The 21,339-nt window shown below is 59.7% G+C and overlaps 1 protein-coding gene across 2 annotated transcripts; it reads left to right on the forward strand.

Annotated features, from left to right (window-relative positions):
* Positions 1-100: 100 nt before the first annotated feature.
* Positions 101-20,134, forward strand: KIRREL1 (kirre like nephrin family adhesion molecule 1). Of its 2 annotated transcripts, none has more exons than XM_085210103.1 (15): positions 101-392; positions 12,871-13,020; positions 13,477-13,626; positions 14,592-14,749; positions 14,828-14,978; positions 15,680-15,785; positions 15,873-16,021; positions 16,093-16,220; positions 16,300-16,426; positions 16,513-16,613; positions 16,690-16,888; positions 16,965-17,072; positions 17,160-17,299; positions 17,393-17,470; positions 17,813-20,134. In XM_085210103.1, the coding sequence occupies exons 1-15, from the start codon at positions 341-343 to the stop codon at positions 18,281-18,283; spliced, it is 2,268 nt and encodes a 755-aa protein (XP_085066229.1). In that variant the 5' UTR covers positions 101-340; the 3' UTR covers positions 18,284-20,134. The 2 variants fall into 2 exon arrangements, with proteins under 2 accessions (XP_085066229.1, XP_085066228.1); XM_085210102.1 differs by lacking the exon at positions 101-392 and adding an exon at positions 4,892-4,988.
* Positions 20,135-21,339: the final 1,205 nt, after the last annotated feature.

A 21,339-nucleotide genomic window follows, 5' to 3' on the forward strand; every position in this document is an offset into this window, starting at 1 on the left:
TGCGTGTACACATACGCACGCAGATCCACACACCCGCAAACACCCCGAACACCTCGCAGCCCCCGCCCTCCCGCTCCCCCTCCCCAAAGTGTCCCGAGTCCGCCCCCGGCCCGGCCCCGCCCCGCCGGCAGCGCGCACTCCGGGGCGGCGCGGCTCAGCTCGGAGCGGCACGGAGCGGTTTTGCACGGAGCGAGCGGAGCCCGTGGCCTTTCCCCGGCCCCGGCCCCGGCCCCGGCCCGGCCGGGCCATGCTCTAACGGCGGCGGCGGCGGGGCCGAGCGGGGCGGCGGGGAGCGGGCCCCCCCCGCGCCCCGTGCCCGCAGCGCTGCCGGGACGGGAGCATGCGGCTCCTCTTCCTCTGCCTCCTGACTCTTGCTGACTGCTACGGGCAAGGTGAGCACCGCGCTCCGGGAGCGTCGAGCATCGCGTACCGGCATCGAAGTGCGCGTCCCAAGTTGCAGCGCACCGCTCCGGCTCCGTCCCGGTTCGGTTCGGGCCCCCATCCCATCCCGGCTCGGCACGGTTTGGCTCCAGCCCCCCATCCCGGCTCGGCACGGTTCGGCTCGGCCCTCATCCCGGTTCGTTTCGGCTCGGGTCTCCATCCCGGTTCGGCTTGGTTCGGTTCGGCTCGGCCCCACCTCGCCTCGGCCCGGGGCTGTGTTCGGGGGTGGGACCGCGCTCCAGTGCACCGCGCCCCACTGGGATGCGCCCGGGGGGGTCCTGAAGCCACGTCCCGCGGAGCCCCCGCGCGGATCTGGGGGAGATCTGAGCGTTCCCTCCGTTACCAGGTCCCGGTGCGTGATTCCGCCCTTCTCCGAGGCTGAACCCCTCCGTTTGGGTCTCGGTGGGGGTCGTGCCCCCTCCGTTCTGGTCACGCTGGTGCCCCTCGGTGGGGGTCGCGCCCCCCGTTTTGGGTCCCGCAGCGGCGACGGCGGTGAAGATGGGGCTCGGGGTGGGTTGGTGCGGGGAGCTGTCGGCGGGGGGAGCCAACCCTGTGCACCCCAGGGAGCGGAGGGGACTCGTCACGGGGTGATGTGTGCAGGGATGTGGCCTGGCCGTGGTGATATCGGGGAGAGCTGTGTGGGGACTACAGTTTGTCCATCCATGTGTGCAAGAGGGGAGTGTGGGGGCAGTTCGGACCCCCGACCCCCACCGAGGCAACCCTCAAGGAGCGCAGGGTTGGGGGAATGCAGCACATCTCCATTCCCTTGCTCACTTTATGGGGTTTGCTGCAAGCCACAAACTCCCCCCTTCTCCTCCCCCCTCCCCCCCCCGTGTCCCTGCGTGACCCCAGAGGGCCTTTGGGGGGAAACTGAGGCACGGGGGCTGTTCAGCCAAGGTCATTCAGAGTGAGGGGTGCAGAACCGGGATGCGGCCACGTGTGCACTGAGTTGGGGGGGGGGCTCAGCCAGGGCACCCCCCCCCCCTTCAGGATGGGGTGGGGGGGGAGGCTGAGGGCACTGCCCTGTGCCACGCCAGCCCTGCACGGCCTCCGGCTCCTTCCCTGCTGCAAAATCCAATCTAATTTTTAATTAAGGGGGCGGCGTTGCTAAGATGCCAGGAACAAAAATGAGTCGAACCGGGGTTTAAAAGGAGCATGCAAAGCCTCTTAGAGGGCTGGGGCCGTTGGGGGGGGGGGGGGGTCGATCCCAGACTCCCCCGCGCAGGGGCTGGGGGAAGCGCCGCAGGGCTCCACTGCCCTCCCAGGAACAAAAGCGCCCGAGCTCCCGCTCCGTGCCATGTGCCGAGGGGGACAGAGAGGGGATTTGGGTGGCAGCACCCCATCAACATAACCGCACCCCCCCAGTCCCACCATGAGCCTCACCGCGCTCCCACCACTGCCAAATTCTGCTCCCCCCCCCAACCCTGGTCCCACAGCAGAGCAGGGAGATGAGGGGGCAAACCCTCTGCCCCCTCCCCCCCCCTTCTTCCCCCCCCTTCCCCCCCCCGTGCCAGGCATGTGCGTTCCGGGGGGTCGCTGCCATTCATGGAGTTCCACTCGTTCGCACAAAGATGTTGAATGGGTTTCATCACTCTTCATTTCTCACTAAATAATTTTCTGTATCTTATCTAAATGAAACCCATTATTCTTCCCCCCGTTTCAATCACTCGCTGTGATTGCGCCTCAAATTGAAATATTTATTCATTTTCTGGGCGATTCTTCTTCTCTTTCTCTCATTGGTTTTTTTTTTTTTCTTTTTCTTTTGGTTTTTGGTGTTTTTCTTTTTCCCTCCCATTCCCTTCTCCTCTCCTGAGAAACTGAAACAGTGGAGATGTAGCAGCAGGGACTCACCTGGGGTTGGGGGGCAGCGGCTGAGATTCCCATGTGCCATGGGGGACCCTGGTATATCCACCCCATGGACAGGAGTGGGACTGGATGCTGTGGGTCCCTGTGTCTGGGATGATGATGTGGTTGTGTGGGAGAGTGGGCAGAGAGCTGTGGTCCCACTGCATGTGCCCCAAGGTGTTACCACCAAGGAGGAACCCCTCACCTCCTCCGTTAGCACCCATATCCCCAGGGAATGGGGCAGGAGGGAGGGATGGATGGTGCAGAGCACAGGTTCTCTACCTTGTGCTGTGAGTGGGGTGAGGTGGTTGCACCCCAAATGTGGCCATCTGGGAGGATTCGGGAGGTTGCTGAGGATGGTGGTGGGTGCCTGCATGTGGCCCCCCCCCGCTTCATCTTTTATCCAGGCTCGGTTCCCCACATGCTGCTGGAGCCACGATGCCATACCCTGGTGCCTGCTGTGTGTTGCTGGGCAATAAAAGCCCCAGAGAAAGCAGTAGGAAAGGAGGGGTGGCCCTGGGCCTGAGGCTGGGGGATGCCCCAGCACGTGGCATCGTCCCCTCCATGGGCTGGGGGGTGCTGGGATGTTCACGGAGCAGAGGAGCTGCTGTTGGCTCTGTGGTGCTCTTTTGCCCACCCGCAGAGCACTGTGTTTGCTGTCTCCTGCATCCCCTCCGGGTCACTATGACTGTCCCCACTGTTTCCTCCCGACCATGTCCCCAGAGCACCCCAGGGAGGAGATAGAATCTCAGGGGAGGCACTACAGAGCACGGTGAGGGGGTCCTGGAGGCTGACCCTGTTCTCGTCACCTCCACATGCCCGCAATGCCCTTCAGAAACCCATTGGGCAAATTGGGATCAGGGCACCCTGGGATTAAGGGGCTTAAATGCAAGGGGAGGGGATGAATATCATGGGAAAATATCATGACCCCCAGTGCTCCCCTGGCCCCACAGGGCTCCATAGCAGCCTTGAGGCCATGGGATGGATCCTGCATGGCATCACCACACTGTGCCAGGGCTTGCCCGGGTTGCCCGTGCCAGGACTGAGCCAGCTGCTCCCACCTGGGGCTGAGCTTCATAGGCAGGCAGCATCCCTACCCCAGTGCCAGCCCTGATACAACAGCCACCAGCAGCACCTGCAGGGTCCCCAGGTCTGTCTGTCTGTCCCCCCGTTCATCCACCCGACTGCTGTGACCTCTGGCACCGAACCAACCTCCTATTGGAGGTGAGACCAGGGTTGTTGGCCCCTCCGCCCGCTGCCCACCACTAATTACATCCACAGCCTTTCATTTGAGAACGATCTAATCCTAAGCCAGCTTTCTTGCTGCCGTGACCCCACCTGGGCTGCACCCATGGTGCCTATCTGCCCCTCTGAGCGTATCCTTAGGGGCATCCTTTTGGCACCCACCTCGCCAGGTGGGTCAGATGGGGCTGCCACCCCCCCCAGGAGTCCCAGCAGTGTCCCAAGTGCCCATTCCTGGGTGGAGATGCAGTGTCCCCGAGGTCTTGCTGGCTCTGTCCGTGGCTCTGTCCGTGGGCACTCAGCCCCCCGCCGCGCTGCAGCAGGGGGATTATAGCTAACTCTCCATAAAGATTCCCCTAATTGCTTGCCTTACCTCAGGTTTTATCATCAAAGCATCCGTTATTCCCTCTCTAGCCTCCTTTTCTTTTTATTATCTCTTAATTAATCACTCCAGCTTTCACACTTACCAGATAATTACAGTCTCCTGGGCACACGGCTCATTTTCATAACCTCCTGCTCCCAGCCAGGGGTGGGCACGGCGCGGGCAGGGACTGGGGGCCAAGGAAAGGATGAGGACTGAGGGGCACGGACCACGGGCAGGGGACCAAGGTGAGGGGCAGGGACAGAGAGGCAGGGGCCAGGAGCAGGGGATGGTCCTGCTTTGGCCACGTGGCTCCTCGTGTCACCCTGCAGCGCTGCACCCACACATGGGCACAGGTGGCCAAGTGGCAAACCCACCCAAATGTCACAGTGATGAGCTCCGAGGTGTCCCTGCGCCTGGGGTGTTGGGGACACAGCGGTGCCCTAAGAGGTTCAGGGGAGGAGGATGCTGGGATGGGCAGAGTTAAGGGGATGTGGGTGTGGGACGCAATGCTGGGAGTGATGGATGGGATGTGGTCGTGGTGCTACATGAGAGCCGGGCACTGTGATTGCTTGGGGACAGCAGTGGCAGGGGCTGGCCCTGCGGTGAGGAGGGTTTCGCTCCTCAAACCCCTTGGAAAAGGGAAGGGAAAACGGGAGCGGGGCCTTTTCTGCAAGGGCTGGAACATAATGGGCTGCCAGCGCTGCCATGGCAACGGGCGGATTATGATCCAAATGGAAATCAAAATAAGAGAGGGGGGGAAAAGCGAAAGAGTGGAGTAAAGGAGGAGGGGAGGAAAAACAACTTTTATTTCAAATCGGAGAGCGGTTGTGTGCCATGCGGAGGTTGCCATAGGAACGGCGGAGAAAAGGAGCGGGGCCGAGTGTGCAAGGGAGCGGGTGTGCAAGAGCCCATGTGGACGTGGAAGGGAGCACACTTGGATGTGCAAGGGGTGCGTCGCAGAGCGTGTCAGCACGGGCAGGGCACCGCTGGTGGTGCTGGGGATGGGGACATGCAATGCTCTGTGCTGCTCAGTCCTCCTCCTCACCAGATGCTCCTTCCTTGCGTGCAGGACCGCAGATCGGAGCTGGGCTCGGTGGTACGGGGATTTCCCAACCTCTTGAAGCCCTTAGGGGGCGGGAGCGGGGACTGCGACGTGGTTGGGGGCTGCTGGGGGAAGGGGGCTGGCGCTGGTGTTCCTGTGGATCAACATGGGGACAGGCTGGGGACAAGGGGGAGGGGGTGGCCTCTACCAGGGGTGCTTGCTGCAGTGGGGAAACTGAGGCACGAGCTGTTTTCCCCAGAGACAACCGCAGGGCTCTGCAGCTTGACTGAAGCAGATAGGAGGGGGGGGCAGCAAGGAGTGAACCCCCAAAAAAGAGCATTTTTAAGAGTGCTCCCCACCCCGCTGGCATCCCCCACCCGCTATGGGATTGGGGCCGGGCGCAGGGAGTCGAGGGTTAAGCGCTGCTTTTCTTTCTCTCCCTGTCTTCCAGAGAGCCTTGGCAGGAAATTCCTCAAATTCCAGGCTTGTGGGATCATTGCTGGGCTCTGACCGCAGGAGCGCAGCCAGCGCTGCTCCGGCTTCTCCTGCACGGGGCCGTGGTGGGGGTTGCAGGGCCCCCCCCTCGTGCCATCCCCACAGCCCCCACCCCATGGGGACCCCAGCTTCATGGCTGAGCCACTGCAATGCCATGGGCACAAAACCCATGGGACCCCCTGGTGTCACCACCTCGTAGGTGCTCTGCAGACCCCCACCACCACCCAGGACCCCAAATCCTCACAGAGTTGGTGTCAGGAGGGGCTGAGGGGCTGAGGTTCCTGTGTATGGTTTCCCATTGGGACTTGGGGGGAAGTGAGAGGGGGGTGGGGAACACAGGTCCATGCAGCTGGGGCACACTGGGGTCCCCTCATCCCTGCAGCTTCGGACATGGGGTGGGGGCACAGCACACAGCCCCATGCCCACCAATTCCTTCCCAACATCATTTCCTCCCAGATGAAGGCTTTTATGAGTGCCCCTTTCGCCAGGTTTGAATGCTGCACAGTGCCAGATCCACCCCACAGCAGTGGGGGGAAACTGAGGCAGGGGTTGTGCCCCCCATGGCCACTCTTGCTGTGCCCCATGCCCGAGTGGTGCTCACAGCTGCTCATCCCGATTCAATGCAACTGATAATCCCATTATTAGGAGATGTCTCATTAAGACATCTGTAACGAGCCTGCGTACCAGCAGCTCGGTGGAAGGCTGCCAGCCCTATTTCAATATTTTCTCCCCTCCATTAATGATTGGGGATGGTTTTTGCCCCCCCCCCCCCCCACTCCTTTCCCAAAGAAGGAGTCCCCTCCCCCCAGCGTGCACACACAAACAAAAGTCTTAATTAGACATTGTTCCTAACAGGGATATTACACAAATTAATTAAACTCGAGCCAATAAACAGCCCTGCTCCATAATTCTGACAGCCCCAAAAATGAAGAGGAAATAACGAGGGCAGAGCTCTGCCAGCTCTGTATGCCCATGGGTGGGGGCTGTGGGTACCCCAGAACCTGGGGGGGTGACCCCAGTGTTGGTGGGGGCACAGCTGCAGTGCAGGGCTTTGTTTGGTAGCAGTGCAAAGGGCAGCAAGGCGGGGGGGTGGGGGTGGAGTGGGGGGTGAGGAGGAGGAGGTGGAGGAAGAGGGGGCTGGGGTTTGAAGGCTGCATGGCTCTGCTGGGCTTGGGGAGCATGCACGTGGCTGCACACACATGCACACACGCATGTGCACAAGCGTGTGCACGTGAACGTGGCCTGCACTTTGCACTCTCAGCTCCTACAGCACGTGGGTGTTCCGTGCAAGCTCACAGCTGGAGCATGTGCACACATGCATGCTGTGCACGCTCATGCAGCTGGTGCATGCATGCACGCACTCTCCGGTGCAGTCATTATCGTCGGTGCGCACACTCACGTGCAAGCAAATATCTGGTGCGTGCACACACACACACACATACGCACACACGTGTGCACACTGGTGCGTGCACACATCTGGTGCACACCCACCCGTGCACCTCTGTGCAGTCCCAGCAGATAAGTGCACTCACACACGTGCACACCGCTGTGCTGACATGCAGCCCCCACCCCGCACCCCCTGGCCCCACAGCTTTTTGTCTTTCTGCCTGGCTGCCCCCTTTCAGGGGATGAGGGCAAAGAATGGTGCTGGGGCTCCTCCATGTGGGGCAGGTGGAGGGGATAAAGACCCCCCAGGGCACGTGGAGGGAGGGTGCTCAGGGATTTTGGGGACACAGTGGTCCTGTGGGGTGGCTGTGCGTGTTGTGCCTGGGGGGTTCCTATGGGAATCCTTCATTGGGGCGCTGCCAGGATCAGCCCTGAGTGCAGCACCGAATGCCACGGGGCAGCAGTGGGGCTCCAGAGGCCTTCCAGTGGGGTCTTTGTGGGAGCTGCCATGGAATGGATCTTTTCTGGGACAGCAGCAGCATTCCCAAGCAGCAGCGATGGGGTTCCAATGGGATAGCAATGGGGTTTCCATGGGGAAACCAATGGGATTTCCGTGGGGACTAAATGGGATTCTAATGGGGAAGAAATGAGAGGTTCTTATGGGGCACAAACCCCCTGGACAGTGGCAACTGAGAGGACAGCAGTGGTTCCAACAGGGACGTGGAGCCCCCCCACCCCCCAGCTCATTTGCCATAATGCAATAACACAATTCATTTATTTGGTTCTATATTTTCTCCTCTCCCTGCCCAACGCTGGTTTATATTTTATTGGCATCTTTGCCGCGCTGAAAGTAATGTAATTACGAGGGGAATTTATATGTTGTTTCGTAAGTCGGGAGTTCATTTTTTTTATATTATTATTATTAGGTGGGGAATATTTAAGGCTCCTCGGGAACGAAAAATAGAACCCAATTCCACCGCGTCATCTCCCCTGGTATTTATGCCTCTTCCCAACGAGGGTTTAATTGAAAATCGCTCCGTATGTTCCCAGCACTGTGTCTGATTATGAGCCATTGCCTCATCCCCATCGCTGATGGCATTTATGGGGTGTCAGGGCCAGCCCCTACATATTTCCTTTGCTCTGCTTCTTGGGCATCCCTTCTCCTTGTGCTGTCCCTGTGCCTCAGTTTCTCCATTGGAGACCCCTTCTCCATGCACGCTCTGTGCCTCAGTTTTCCCATTGAGAACCATCTCTCCACGCACCGTTTATATGGCTCAGTTTCTCCGTTCTTTGCCCCCTCTCTGTGCACTCTATACCTCAGTTTTCCCATTGTGGACCCCTTCTCCAGGCACTGTTCCCATGCCTCAGTTTCCCCATTGAGGACCTCCTCTCCATCAAGGACCTGCTTTCCATGCACTGCCCTGTGCCTCAGTTTCTCCATTGAGGACCTCCTCCCCATCAAGGACCCCCTCTCCATGCACTGCCCTGTGCCTCAGTTTCCCCATTGAGGACCCCCCCCCTTTGCACACTGTTTCTATGCCTCAGTTTCCCCATTGAAGACCTCCTCTCCAATAAGGACCCGCTTTCCATGCACTGCCCTGTGCCTCAGTTTCTCCATTGAGGACCTCCTCCCCATCAAGGATCCCCTCTCCATGCACTGCCCTGTGCCTCAGTTTCCCCATTGAGGACCCCCCCCTTTGCACGCTGTTTCTATGCCTCAGTTTCCCCATTGAGGACTCTCTCTCCATCAAGGACCCCCTCTCCATGCACTGCCCCTGTGCCTCAGTTTCCCCATTGGAGACCCCCTCTCTGCACACTGTCCCTACGCCTCTGGTTCCTCATTTGGGACCCCTGTTCCAGGCACCATCCCCGTGCCTCAGTTTCCCCATTGGAGACCCCCTCTCTGCACACTGTTTCTATGCCTCAATTTCTACACTGGGGACCCCCCTCTCTGTGCATTTTCCCCGTGCCTCAGTTTCGCCATCACTCCTCACGGTGCCAGCAGGGTTATGGGGCCATGTCCACCCCCCAGCCCTCCTCCCATTGTCCCCGGCAGCGCAGGCGTCCCGGCGCTGGTGACACTGATGGGCTGTGACACGGCGGGAGGTGTTGGCTGCCCGCGCGGCGGCGCGCCGCCCGTCTCCTGCCCGCAAGGTAATCGAGGTGGAATATTTGATCGGCCGGGAAATGAGCTGCTAAATTTGTTGTGAGATTGGTGTCACAAGCAATCGCGGCGGCGCTCGGCGGCCAGTGGGAACTCGGCGGGGGGCAGCAGCGAGGGGATACCGAGTGTTGGCACAGCTGGTGGCACTCCTCTGCATGGAGGGAGCACAGAGCCAGTCCGGAGCAGAGGTGTCCCCCATGAAGAGGTGTCCCCATTGTGGAGGTGTCCCCAATGTGGAGATATTCCCAGTGCAGTGATGTCCCCCACTGGATATATCACCAGTGTGGAGATGTCTCTGACACGGTGATGTCCCTGATTTGGAGGTGATTCTATGTCCCCAGTGCACTGATATCCCCAGCTGCAGTGATGTCCCCAAGGCAGCGATGTCCCCACTGCAGTGATGTCCCCAGTGTGTGCCCCATGGGGGTGCCGTGCGGGTGGCACAACCAAGGTTACAGTGCCAGGGCATGGGGAGGACAGCAAGGGACCCAGCATGCCCAAAGGTGATGGGGAGGAGGGGAACCCATCTCCTTCTCATTTGTTTTTATAATTTCGCCTTTTAAAAAATGAAAATAACTGGAGCATCCCTTCCCTGGAGAGCTGTGCCACCACCAGCAGAGGGAAGGGGGGAGAGGCACAGAGCGGCCCCCACCACTCTGTGCCAGGGGACACCCCAGGGCCACCCCCCCCTGGGGATGGCAGTGAGCTGCCGGGAGGACGCAGCCTCATCCCTGCCATCGCCCTGGTGCCTCCCAGCCCGGCGCTGGGCGAATGCCAGAGCTGTGCTGCCGTCATCGGGTGGCAGAGAAATAGTTTCCGATACTGCGGGACGGGAGCGGAGGGAGCTGTGAAGGGGACGGGGGTGGGGACAGGGAGAGGGATTGAGGATGGGGATGGGATCAGGAATGGAGATGGGGACAGGGATGCTGGCGCAGGGGGGTTGCGTTGTAGCCGCTGCGAGATTCAATTACAGAGGAATTAAAAGGTAGTAATATTCAATTAATGTCAATCAGAGACGGATTAGAGAGAGGAGATGTTGTCCGAGGGGTTGGATGGGTTTTGGTGGGGTTGGACATGGGACGCACTGGGGCTTTGACCCTCAATGGTACGTCTGGCACTGAGACCCCCACACCCCACGCCGTGTCCCCACATCCTCGTGCCACATCTCAGAGTTCCCATCCCCTCCGCCTGCCTCTGGCCGCTTTAGCGTTAAGCGAAGGGGAAGAAGGAGAGGAAAATAGAAGAGGGCATTGAGTGACTTCAAACACGGAGCGGAAGCGGCTCCTCCTGCCAAGATGCTTTCAGAGCGCGCAGCTCGTGCCGTGCCGGGCAGCGCTGTCGTGCTGCGGTAATCGTGGCAGAGCAGCTTCATAAATTGTGGATGGCAACGGGGACCCTCTCTAGCAAATACCACTCTGCTGGCTGTGAGCTGTAGGCGAGCGCTCTGCCGGGCTGGGATCGTGCCCGTATCCCCATCCCACTGCCGTTGTGTGACGTGGGGACACAGCGTGAGCTGCCTGAGGGCATCCCCAAAACACAGAGAGCCTCCATCCTTGCGCCTATCCCCGCTCCCTTCTTGGGTTTGGGGCTCCAGGTGCCACTCTGTGCTGAGACACATTGGGGGTTGTGTCCTTGAGGCCACCGCTACCAGCCCACGTCCCTGCCCAGCTTTAGCAAAAAGCCCCAAATTGCCAGAGCTGAAAATAGCTCCCGCTCAGCAGATGGGGCGGGAGGACGGGGAAGTGCCAGCCTCGATCACGTCTCCGCCGCCGCGTCCCCGCCAGGCACAGCACCCGCCTGGGCAGGATGGCACCCGCAGGCCATGGTCACATCCCTGGTCTTGGGGACGCGGTGACATCGCTTGGGGCTGAGCTCAGCCTCAGCCTGGGTTTCCTCGCAGTGTGGCCTCAGCGCCGTGTGGGGCATTTTGGGGCCGGCTGCAGCGCTTGCGCTTTTTTCCATCCCATTGCCTCGTGCTGGGTGACAAGTGGCTGCGGGCGGTGACAGCGCAGTGACAGCACAGGGGAGAGGAGGCAGGGATGGGGATGGGGTCAGGAAATGGGATGGGGTCAGAGATGGGGATAGGGATGGGGTCAGGAATGGGGATGGGGACAGGGATGGGGATGGGGACAGGGATGGGGATGGAGACAGGGATGGGGACAGGGCGATGGCCCCCTTGTGCCTCTCCCTTTCCACTTGGTTCCAGGGCCACAAGGCACCAAATCCTCTTTTCTCTCCCGCAGAATAAAACCCGCAGCGGGTTTCTTTTTCTTTTTTTTTCCTTTTTTTTTTTTTTTATTTTCTCTCCTGGTGTATTTCTCTCCCCCCCCCCCCATATAAATAGAAGCGAACAACTTGGGAAGAGGAAGGGGGAAAGGCTTAAATTTAAAAGCTGTGAGAAGAGGAAGGGGAGGAGGGAGAGAGATAAAATAATAATAATAAAAAAAAATAAAAAAAAAAACCTCTAGCGCGGAGAGATTTAGCTCCATCTGAAAGCTGTCAGCGCGAATAAAAAGCTTTTCTTTGAACCCTGAGTTTAATAGCGAGAGGAGAGAGAGGGAGATTGGAGCACCAGCCCCAGGGCTTAATCAGACCTTCATTTGATAAATAGAGGCAGACAGGGCCGGGCGTGTGGTTGGGTACCCCGGTCCTTACAGAGCCCACGCGTGTCGGGCACCCACGGGTGGGCAGGGCAGGGTGCCTGCCCGGTGCCTTGCGGCTGTTCCCGGTTCTCGGGGAGAATTTGGGGGCTGCGTTATCGCAGGGGTCAAGGATCCGCACCGAGGGATGGGGCTGAGCCTCCCCCCGCCCCACCCCCGCATCGCCCCGCTGCAGACTAAACAGCGGTGGGGATGGGGCCGGGGGCAGGGTGGTAGTGCTGTCCTTCCCACGTTTGCACACGCGTGTGCACGCGACGTGTCACCCTGTCACCCCGTGGTGCCCAGGGCGATGCGTCTCTGCCGTCTGTCTGTCTGCTTGTGCCCCCCCCCCCACCCCCACCCCGCACCGCTCCCTCCTTCCCCCACTCTCATCCTCCCCCGCGCCCACCTCTCCAGGCACCTTCCTCTTTGATCTCCGCTCTGCTTCTCATCCCCCCCAGCTCCAGCCCTCCCCCCTCGCCTTTCCCATTCTCCTTCCCTTTATCTCCCTCCTGCCTCCTGTCCCTGCTCCCGCTCCTCTCCAAAAACCCTGTCACAGGGTGGGGGTGGGCACCAAGCAGGGACATCCGAGTGTCCCCAGGTCCTCCCTCCGTGCCTGGGGTACCCCTTCCCGTGGTGCTGGGGTAGCACATCCTGGAGGCTTTGGGGTGCCTCATCCTGGGGTTTTGGGTATGTGCTGTGCCGTTTTGTGTCATTCCATGCTGTGCCGTGCAGGGTCTGATGGGGCTGTGCAGACAGAGGCAGGGCCAGGGACTTAGCAGCTCCGTTATCTGCTGCTCGCTCATCCCCAGAAGGGATTTCTGCCTCCCCCTCTCCCACTCCATAGCGGAAATCATTTGAATATTTTAGCAGGAGGCTTATGAGGGAGAAGGCGAGCGCGGGGGAGAGGTGCTCCCCTGCCACCCTGGGGGGGCGAGATGTCCCTTGTCCCACTGAGCAAAGCAGGGAATGCAGTTTCCTGGTCCCCAAGCCAACCCCTTGCACACGTGTGACACACAGCCTTTGGTGTGAGTGACACAGCCACACGGCGTGACACAGAGCCACACGCATGTGACACAGTGTGACACACACACACACACCGGTCGATGCCCACGTGATGGCCAATACACCACAGGGACGTGGCCTGTGGGGCTGAGGACAGCTTTGGGGACACCAATGCCACCATCATGACGGAGCACTGGGCAGCGTGTGGCACTTCCCAGGTTGTCACCAATCCCCACTCTGTCCCCAGCGGCACAGACACGGTTTGTGGAGGAGCCCGAGGATCAGACCGTGGTGGCCGGGCAGAGGATTGTGCTGTCCTGCGTGGTGCTCAACTACTCTGGGATCGTGCAATGGACCAAGGATGGGCTGGCGTTGGGCATGGGGCAGGGCCTCAAAGGTAGGTGGGGGGCTGGCGATGGCACTGCACAAGGAGGCTCTTGGCACTGGGGCTCCTGCAGAGCTGCACTGCCATATTTCCCAGGGTCAGGTGCTGCTCTCTGCTCCTTCCTCCGTGCACCAGGATCCCTGTGTGGCTGGGGTCCTGAATATATTGGGGTCCTGAATATACTGGGGCCTGCATGCAATGGGGTCCTGCTCACCCCGAGGTTCTGCTTGCATTGGAATTTTGCACAGATGGGGGTCGGATGGGGATCCTGCATGCAGTGGGATCCCTGCACACTGAGTACCCCTCATGCCCTGAATATGCCACACACGCTGGACCCACACTGCCTGCCCGTGCCCTACATGGCACCAATCGAACCCCAGCCCTGGGGAGTTTGGGTTGGACGGAGGACACAGCACACTGCAGCACGGGATCCCTGTCCCCTCGGTGCCAACCCTGCTGTCCCCACAGCCTGGCCACGCTACCGCATCGTGGGCACGGCCGATTCAGGACAGTACAACCTGGAGATCAGCGACGCTGAGCTCTCCGACGACGCCGTCTATGAATGCCAAGCAACCGAAGCTGCGCTGCGCTCGCGCCGGGCCAAACTCACCGTGCTCAGTAAAAAGCAAACCCCCCAACCCTCCCTGATCCCCTGGGTCCTCCCACTCCCCACCCCCACCCCCCCGAACCGCCCAGGCAGGCGCGGGAACGATGCTGCTGCCGCCGCGCTGCTCCCTCCCCTCCCTCCCACAGCCTGGCTCTGCCATTATCTTTAATGCCTTAATCTATATTCACGCCGTGGCTGAGTTACGGGACCTACGAGTGCAGTAACTTTGATTTCCCTGACTTTTGTGTCTTGTTAAAAAAAAAAAAAAAAAAAAAAAAAAAGAAGGAGAAGATAAGATGCCGGAGCCGCAGCGGAAATGTTGCATGAATGGGGTTTTGGGGTGGATTTCTTGCTTTTCTTAATTTTTTTTCTCTTTCTTCCCCTGGCACTGAAATTCCCATTAGAAAGGAGGGTGATAAAAGGCAAGCAAGCAGGAGATGCGGCTGGGGTACTGAGCAGCACACTCTGCCCACCCCAGAGCCCCCATACAGGGACCCCCTGGCACAAAAGGTGGCCCAGTGGGGCCCACCTTCACCCCTCCTGAGCTCAGGGGGTTCCCCTGCATCCCCTCCCCAAGACTGAGGCCAAGATGGGGCAGGGCTGGAGGGTTCCAGGTGGGGGTACACAGATAGGGGGTCCCAGGTATAGGGTCTTAGCTGGGGGCCCCCATCACCCCGGCTGCTACTCCTCCCATTGCTGCCCATCCTATAGCCACACAGCTCCACCAGACTCCCAGTTCCTATTTGCATCATTGCATTCAGCTCCCCATGGTTGTTTGCAAACAGTCAGGCCCTTTCAAGCGCATCCATCTCTGCAAGCACGGTACAAACCCACCCTCCTAAGCTCCCCAGTTCCCTTCCTGGCACCCTCACTTTTCCCCAAGAGCCAACCCTAATAAATAAGGGTTTCCAATCCCCACCCCATGGGAAGGTCTCCGATGTCTCTGCCTGCATCTCATCCCCTGTCCCTTCTGCAGTCCCCCCTGAGGACCCCACCATCGACGGAGCCCCCGAAATCCTGCTGCGTGCGGGGACCCCCTACAACCTGACGTGCCGGGCACGCAGTGCCAAACCCGCTGCCACCATCATCTGGTACCGTGATGGGCTGCAGCAGGACGGAGCCATCACCACCACGGTACTGCCAGCCCCTCGGCCCCACCGCATCCCCACATGGAGCTGGAGCTGATGGGGACTGTCCCCTTGTCACTGACAGGAGGTGCTGGCTGACGGCAAGAGGGAGACGACCACCAGCCTGCTGGCCATCAACCCCACCGACCTGGACATCGGACGCGTCTTCTCCTGCCGCAGCACCAACGATGCCATCCCTGCTGGGAAGGAAACCTTTGTCAAGCTCAACGTGCATCGTGAGTCCGCCGTGGGCACGGAGGGGATGATGCCGGGTGGTACGTGGGTGGCACTGGGGCAGAGCTAAGAGCTGTCAGGGTGTTGTGGGGTATCATGGGGACCCCAGCCCCGTTGTGCCGAGCTGGTGGATGCTCACCGGGCTGCAGGCAGGGCTGGGCAGGCACCGCGTGGTGAACAACGACCTCTAGTGGCGGCTGCGGGAAGGTACTGCCCAGCCGAGCCAGCGCTGTGTGCTGGGGATGCTGGGTGCTGACATCTATATAGGGCTGGGTACCCAAATGTATGGGAGATAATGGGTACCCAGTTATGACTGGGGATGCTGGGTGCCTACATCCATCAGGGATGCTTGGTGACTGCATCTAGAAGGGATGCTGGACACCCAGATCGAGCATGGATGATGGGAACAGACATCAGACAGGGATGCTGGACACCCAGTTCTAGTGTAGATGGTGGGTATGCACATCAGACAGGGATGCTGGACATCCATTTCTAGCATGGATGGTGGGTACACACATATGAGACAGGGATGCTGGACACCTGTCTGGGCAGGGCTGCTGTGTACCCACACATGGCAGTTTTGGGGCACTCCCTTCCCACTGTGCCATGCAGTGTTGGGCTGGAGGATTTTCCCCTTGCTCCCTCCCTCTGCTGTGCTGAGCCCTCTTCAGCTCTCATGGTGGCTGCGCCCACCTTCCTGCAGATCCCCCGACTGTCACCCTGTCCATCCAGCCGCAGACGGTGCAGGAGGGCGAGCGGGTTGTGTTCACCTGCATGGCCACCGCCAACCCTGAGATCAAAGGCTACAGGTGAGGGCAAACCTGCAGGGGCTCACCCTGACCTCCAGGTGTGATGGCGAGGTTGGGGGCTCCTGACCACATTCTGCCCCCCCTCAGGTGGGCCAAGGGGGGGGTGATCATTGAGGATGCCAAGGAGAACAGGTACGACACGCAGGTGGACTACACTTTCTTCACCGAGCCCGTCTCCTGCGAGGTGCACAACGACATCGGCAGCACCAACGTCAGCACGCTGGTGGACGTGCACTGTGAGTGAGGCAGCCCCCTCTGACCCCTCTGGATGTCTCCCACCCTCCCCTCACCCTCTGTCTCCCCCCAGTCGCCCCTCGCATCATGGTGGCCCCCAAACCCACCGTCACCGACATCGGCTCCGATGTGACGCTGACTTGCATGTGGTCCGGCAACCCCCCGCTGACCCTCACCTGGACCAAGAAGGAGTCCAACATGGTAGGGTTGAGCTAGGGGGGCTCGAAGAGGGGCCATGCCCCCTTCTGGCCCCTGTGACCCCCCAGATGTTCCCACCCAGGTGCTGAGCAACAGCAACCAGCTGTACCTGAAGTCGGTGACACAGGCTGATGCAGGGCAGTACATCTGCAAAGCCATCGTCCCCCGTATCGGCGTGGGCGAGCGTGAGGTCACTCTCTATGTCAATGGTGAGCAGGCAGCACAGAGCTTAGTGCCACCCAGTGTCTCCTCGGTGCCTCTAGGTCTCAGCAAGACCCCCTTGTGCCTCCCACAGGGCCCCCCATCATCTCCAGTGAGGTGGTGCAGTACGCGGCACGTGGAGACCGTGGCAAAGTGGAGTGCTTCATTGGCAGCACGCCGCCCCCGGACCGCATCGTGAGTGGCACCTTGGTGGCACACGGGGCATGGGGGACATCCCCTGGGGTGGCACTGATGCAGCCTCCCCTGCCAGGCCTGGGCTTGGAAGGAGAACATTTTGGAGGCAGGGACGCTGGAGCGCTACACGGTGGAGAGAACCACGATGGGGAGCGGGGTGCTGTCCACCCTCACCATCAACAATGTGATGGAGGCCGACTTCCAGACCCACTACAACTGCACCGCCTGGAACAGCTTCGGGCCAGGCACCGCCATCATCCAGCTGGAGGAGAAAGGTCCCCACCCCATCGCCAGCGCCCACCTCCTGTCCCCTGTCCCCCAGCTAACCACCCGTCTCCTCATCCCCTGCAGAGGTCCTGCCCGTGGGCATCATCGCCGGGGCCACCATTGGGGCCAGCATCCTCGTCATCAGCTTCCTCGTGGCACTCGCCTGCTTCCTCTACCGGCGTCGGAAAGGAAGTGAGTGGGGTTGGGGGCTGCAGATGTGGATGGGGCTGCAGATGGGGACAGGGATGTTGTCCGTGCTGAGCCCACTGCTGTCCCTAGGTCGGAAGGATGTCACCCTGCGCAAGCTGGACATCAAGGTGGAGACGGTGAACAGGGAACCACTGACACTGCATGCTGACAGGGAGGAGGATACAGCCAGCGTCTCCACTGCCACCCGTGTCATGAAGGCCATCTACTCGGTAAGGGATGGCTCACACCAGGGTCGTAGTGCTGGGAGCACGGCTGGTGGCACTGGGGAGGAAACAGCCCATCTCTCTCTGTTTCTCCTGCAGTCGTTCAAGGATGACGTGGACTTGAAGCAGGACCTGCGCTGCGACACCATCGACACCCGCGAGGAGTACGAGCTGAAGGTCTGGGCCTGGTGTGGGAGTGAGAGATGGAGATGGAATGGGGTGGGATAAGGATAGGATGGGATGGGGATGGGGATGGGGATGGGGAATGGAGGTGGGATGGGAATGGGATGGAGATAGCATGAGATAGGAAGAGATGGAGATGAGGGCAAGGACAGAGATGTCTTGGGGATGGGGACAAGGACAGGGAAGGGGATGGAAACATGCATGGGATGGGGAAGAGGGAAGAGGAAAGCTCTGTCTTGTGCTGGCTGTGTGCAGGATGCTCGGAGGAGGGCAGGGCCCAGCTCCTCACCCTGCCCAGCCCAGCTGTACACATCACCCACCCTCCCTTCCCCACAGGACCCAACCAATGGCTACTACAACGTCCGTGCCCACGAGGACCGCCCAGCCTCCCGCACTGTGCTCTATGCTGATTACCGCGCTCCAGGACCGGCCCGTTACGACGCACGCCCACCCTCACGCCTGTCCCACTCCAGTGGCTACGCACAGCTCAACACCTACAGCCGTGGCCCTGCATCTGAGTACAGCGCAGAGGCAGCAGCGAGCACTGGGGCCCCTCCGGGCACAGCAGGTGGTGAAACAGCCAGCCAGCTCTCCTATGAGAACTACGGGGGGCACGCTGCCTTCCCAGCCGGCGGTGGCTACGGCGGGTACCGGCTGGGCTACGGGCAGCCCACCAGCCTGGAGCGGGCACCCTACGATGCCTACGACCCCATGGGCAAGTACGCCAGTGCCACCCGCTTCTCCTACACCTCCCAGCACTCGGACTACGGGCAGCGCTTCCAGCAGCGGATGCAGACACACGTTTAGGGTGGGCAGAGGGTGGTGGGTGATGGGGTCTTGGTGACCGTCCCCTGATATTCAGGGGCACATCATGACCTCCTCGCTCCACTCCTGCTTGTGCTGGGTCCCTTTTCTTCGAGCTTCCACTCCCCACTGGGATATTGGTTGTCTTTGCGGTACCTTCTCCAAGGAGTCTGGGGTGTCCTCCTCTGCTGGACCCCCCAGACTCTTCCCTGTCTCAGCTGGGGGGACCCTGGAGCCCTCCCAATGGGGGCATGGCCCTACCAGCACCACCCGTCGTATGGCACATGGGAGATGCTCTGTGTGCATATACATCTATATGCACACAGAGGTGCTGTGCCTGGCTTCTGTTTTCTCCCTAAAACGCCCCATCCCAGCCTGTTGCCATTCCCTGTGCCTTGACTCTGGGGACACCCCACACTCAGGGTTGGCTCCCTTCCGTCCATCTGTCCGTCCATCCCGGTACAGCAAGCTCAGCAGAGCCCCCATACGCACAGCCACAGCAATGGGACGGGAGCCCTCTGTGAATGTATATACAGGTGTATTGGAGAGCAGGGCTGGGCTCACCCCTGGAGAAGGGTTTTGGTCCCCAGATGGGCACTGAGGTCAGCAGGGACCTCGATTCTGCTCAGAGCAAGGATTGAGGCTGCAGATGAGTGCGGTGGTTTTGGGACTTACAATGTGAGTGTGGAGGCACAATGCTGGGATGGGGGTGCACCCCCGTGGACCCTTGGGATTAGGTACGAAGCTCCCTCACCACCTGCTTGGCTCTGGCATAGGGAGGGGGCGGGCTCGGTGGCCCCTGTCCTGCAGAACTTCCTTCTCCTCCTCCTCCTCCTCCTCCTCCTCCTCCTCGCTGCCCCACGGCACGCAGGTACGATTTGGCCGCAGGACGGTTTGGGAAGGGGCACGGCCGGGGGTCCCCTACCCTTCCTGTCCCCACTGGGTTTAACCACAACCCCAAAGGTACTGTCAGGACGGTGCTGAGCCCAACCCAGCCTGAGCCCCCACCCCGGCTGGACCACGTGCCATTTCTCGCAATGGTGCCTGATGTAACCCTGGCTGTCGCCCCAAATGCTGCACCCCACAATAGCAATAGCACCCCGGCAGCATCCCACCCCGAAGCCAAGCTGAAGCTTTAAACACTCCCCAGGGTGGGGGAGTGGGAACAGGACCGCCTCCCCCCCCCGGCCCAAAGGGAGCTCTGGGACAGGTGGCAGCGGCCGGAGCGTGGGGGCAAGTGGGTTCCCTCCCAGCACAGGCTGTTGTAGACTCCCCCCCCCCCTAGAGACACGTATCTGTGACCCCTACCCTGCCCCCCAAACCCGCCATTTTTTTATTTTCCATTTTCCTTTTTTTTAAATATTATGTACTATATTTTTAGTCTTAAACACGATATATTATATATATTTAATTTTTTTATATATATATAAATATAAATGTTAAAAAAAAAAAAAAAAAAGAAACAACAGGGCAGCAGTTTGCCTTTGTTCTGCAGGAGCAGCTCAGGGTGGTGCTGGGGGCTCTGCTGATGGGGATGTGGGTGTTGGTGGGGACCAGGAGGACACAGGGATGGGACGTGCTGGTGCTGACCCATTTTTTGCCAAAGCTTTTGGCAGGAGCTGGTGCCAAGTGGGGCTGGGCACGCTGGCAGCCCCTCCACACCCATCCTCACTGTGTTTTATTTCCCGCAGACAAGCCTGCAAACAGGCTCTCGCTTAATGATTTTGTTTCCCTACAAATGTAGCCTATTACTTTGTGTGTTTCCACGCCTGGTTTATTATGCATGAACCAGGCAATTTGCCTGCTGCTCCTGGGACCCATCTTTAAAACAAAAAGGTGCTTTGTCATTCTTAATGGCTTTTGCTGGAGCGTGGAGAGTGCGGTTGGTGGATGGATGGAAGCATGGGATGGATGCACCGAGAGATGGAGAAGGGAGGGGGAGGCATTAAGTTTCTTCGCTGTCCATAACCCCTTTAACTCAAAGGCTGTGATGAGGAGTGCAGCGTGGGCAGCTTTCCCCTGGCCATTACCCAGAGCTGTGAATTCACACCTGGAGATGAGATTGGCTCTGAAATTCAGGCCCTGGGGGTGCTTCCACCTCGCTAAGGAGGCAGCCGCATTTCCCCAGGACGCAATCCTCCCTCCTCGCAGTGCAGCTCATTTATGCTGAGATGGATTCTCATTTATTCCCCAGGATGGAGCGAGCTCACCACCTCCTCAGCTCCACAGAAATCCCTCTCCTCTCTCTTCCTCCCCGCAGCCACAGCGCAGCTCAGCCTCACGAGGAGCAGGGGAGGGTGATGTTTCACTTTGCCTTCATTCGTGCTGCATTGCAAAGAGGGAACACCCACGTTTTGGGGAAACACAACGGGGTGGGGAGAAACTGACCTCAGTTCTGCTCACTGCAACACAGCAAAGCCCAGGGGTTGTGCCAGTCCCCTGTCCCATGCCATGGGGACATGAAGGGCCAGGATGTGGGCTGGCAGCAGTCAGGGGCAGCCTTGGGAACTGGAGTTCTCCAAATACCAGTTCCTGGCAGAGCAGCAGCCCCACAGCCCTCATCAGGGCTTGAATCACACTCCCAGCTGCCCTGAAAACACAGCGGGGCAAAAAAGTGAAGATCTCACAAGAAAATCATCATTTGCCTCCCAGAGCCCAAGGATAGCATGCTGTAGGAGCGCAGGGATGGACTTTCCATCCTTGCCCTCCCCACTGTCATCCTGGAATTTAATCTTCCTGCCCTTTGCCACCCAACCCGGTGATAAAATCTAATCTGGTTTCGCTCCTAATAAATCAGCAGGTTGTTGGAGAGCACTGACAGGAGGGCTGGGGACACCTCCGCACAGGAGCCGGGCTGAGCACAGCTGCCTTGAGCCAAGATGGGTTTTTTTTGTTTGTTTTTGGGGCGTTTAAAACAGAGACAGCACTACCAGCACCCTCTGAAATAAGTCCAAGGCCTGCAGATCCCGGCTGGCACCACAGGGAGAGAGATAAAGGAGACAGTGATGCGCGCAAGGGCTCCTCAGTGAGAGGGACCCCTCAGGTGGCAAAGGAGGGGA

Source organism: Meleagris gallopavo, chromosome 27 (assembly GCF_905368555.1).
Source record: "Meleagris gallopavo chromosome 27, MGAL_WU_HG_1.1, whole genome shotgun sequence".
NCBI classification, from domain to species: domain Eukaryota; kingdom Metazoa; phylum Chordata; class Aves; order Galliformes; family Phasianidae; genus Meleagris; species Meleagris gallopavo.

Coding starts and splice junctions, on each gene's coding strand:
- KIRREL1 (XM_085210102.1), top strand. CDS start 4,907: ATGCTCTGTGCTGCTCAGTCCTCCTCCTCACCAGATGCTCCTTCCTTG. Junction 16,614..16,689: donor CGCCGCCCCCGGACCGCATC/GTGAGTGGCACC, acceptor CTCCCCTGCCAG/GCCTGGGCTTGGAAGGAGAA. Junction 17,471..17,812: donor GCGAGGAGTACGAGCTGAAG/GTCTGGGCCTGG, acceptor CCTTCCCCACAG/GACCCAACCAATGGCTACTA.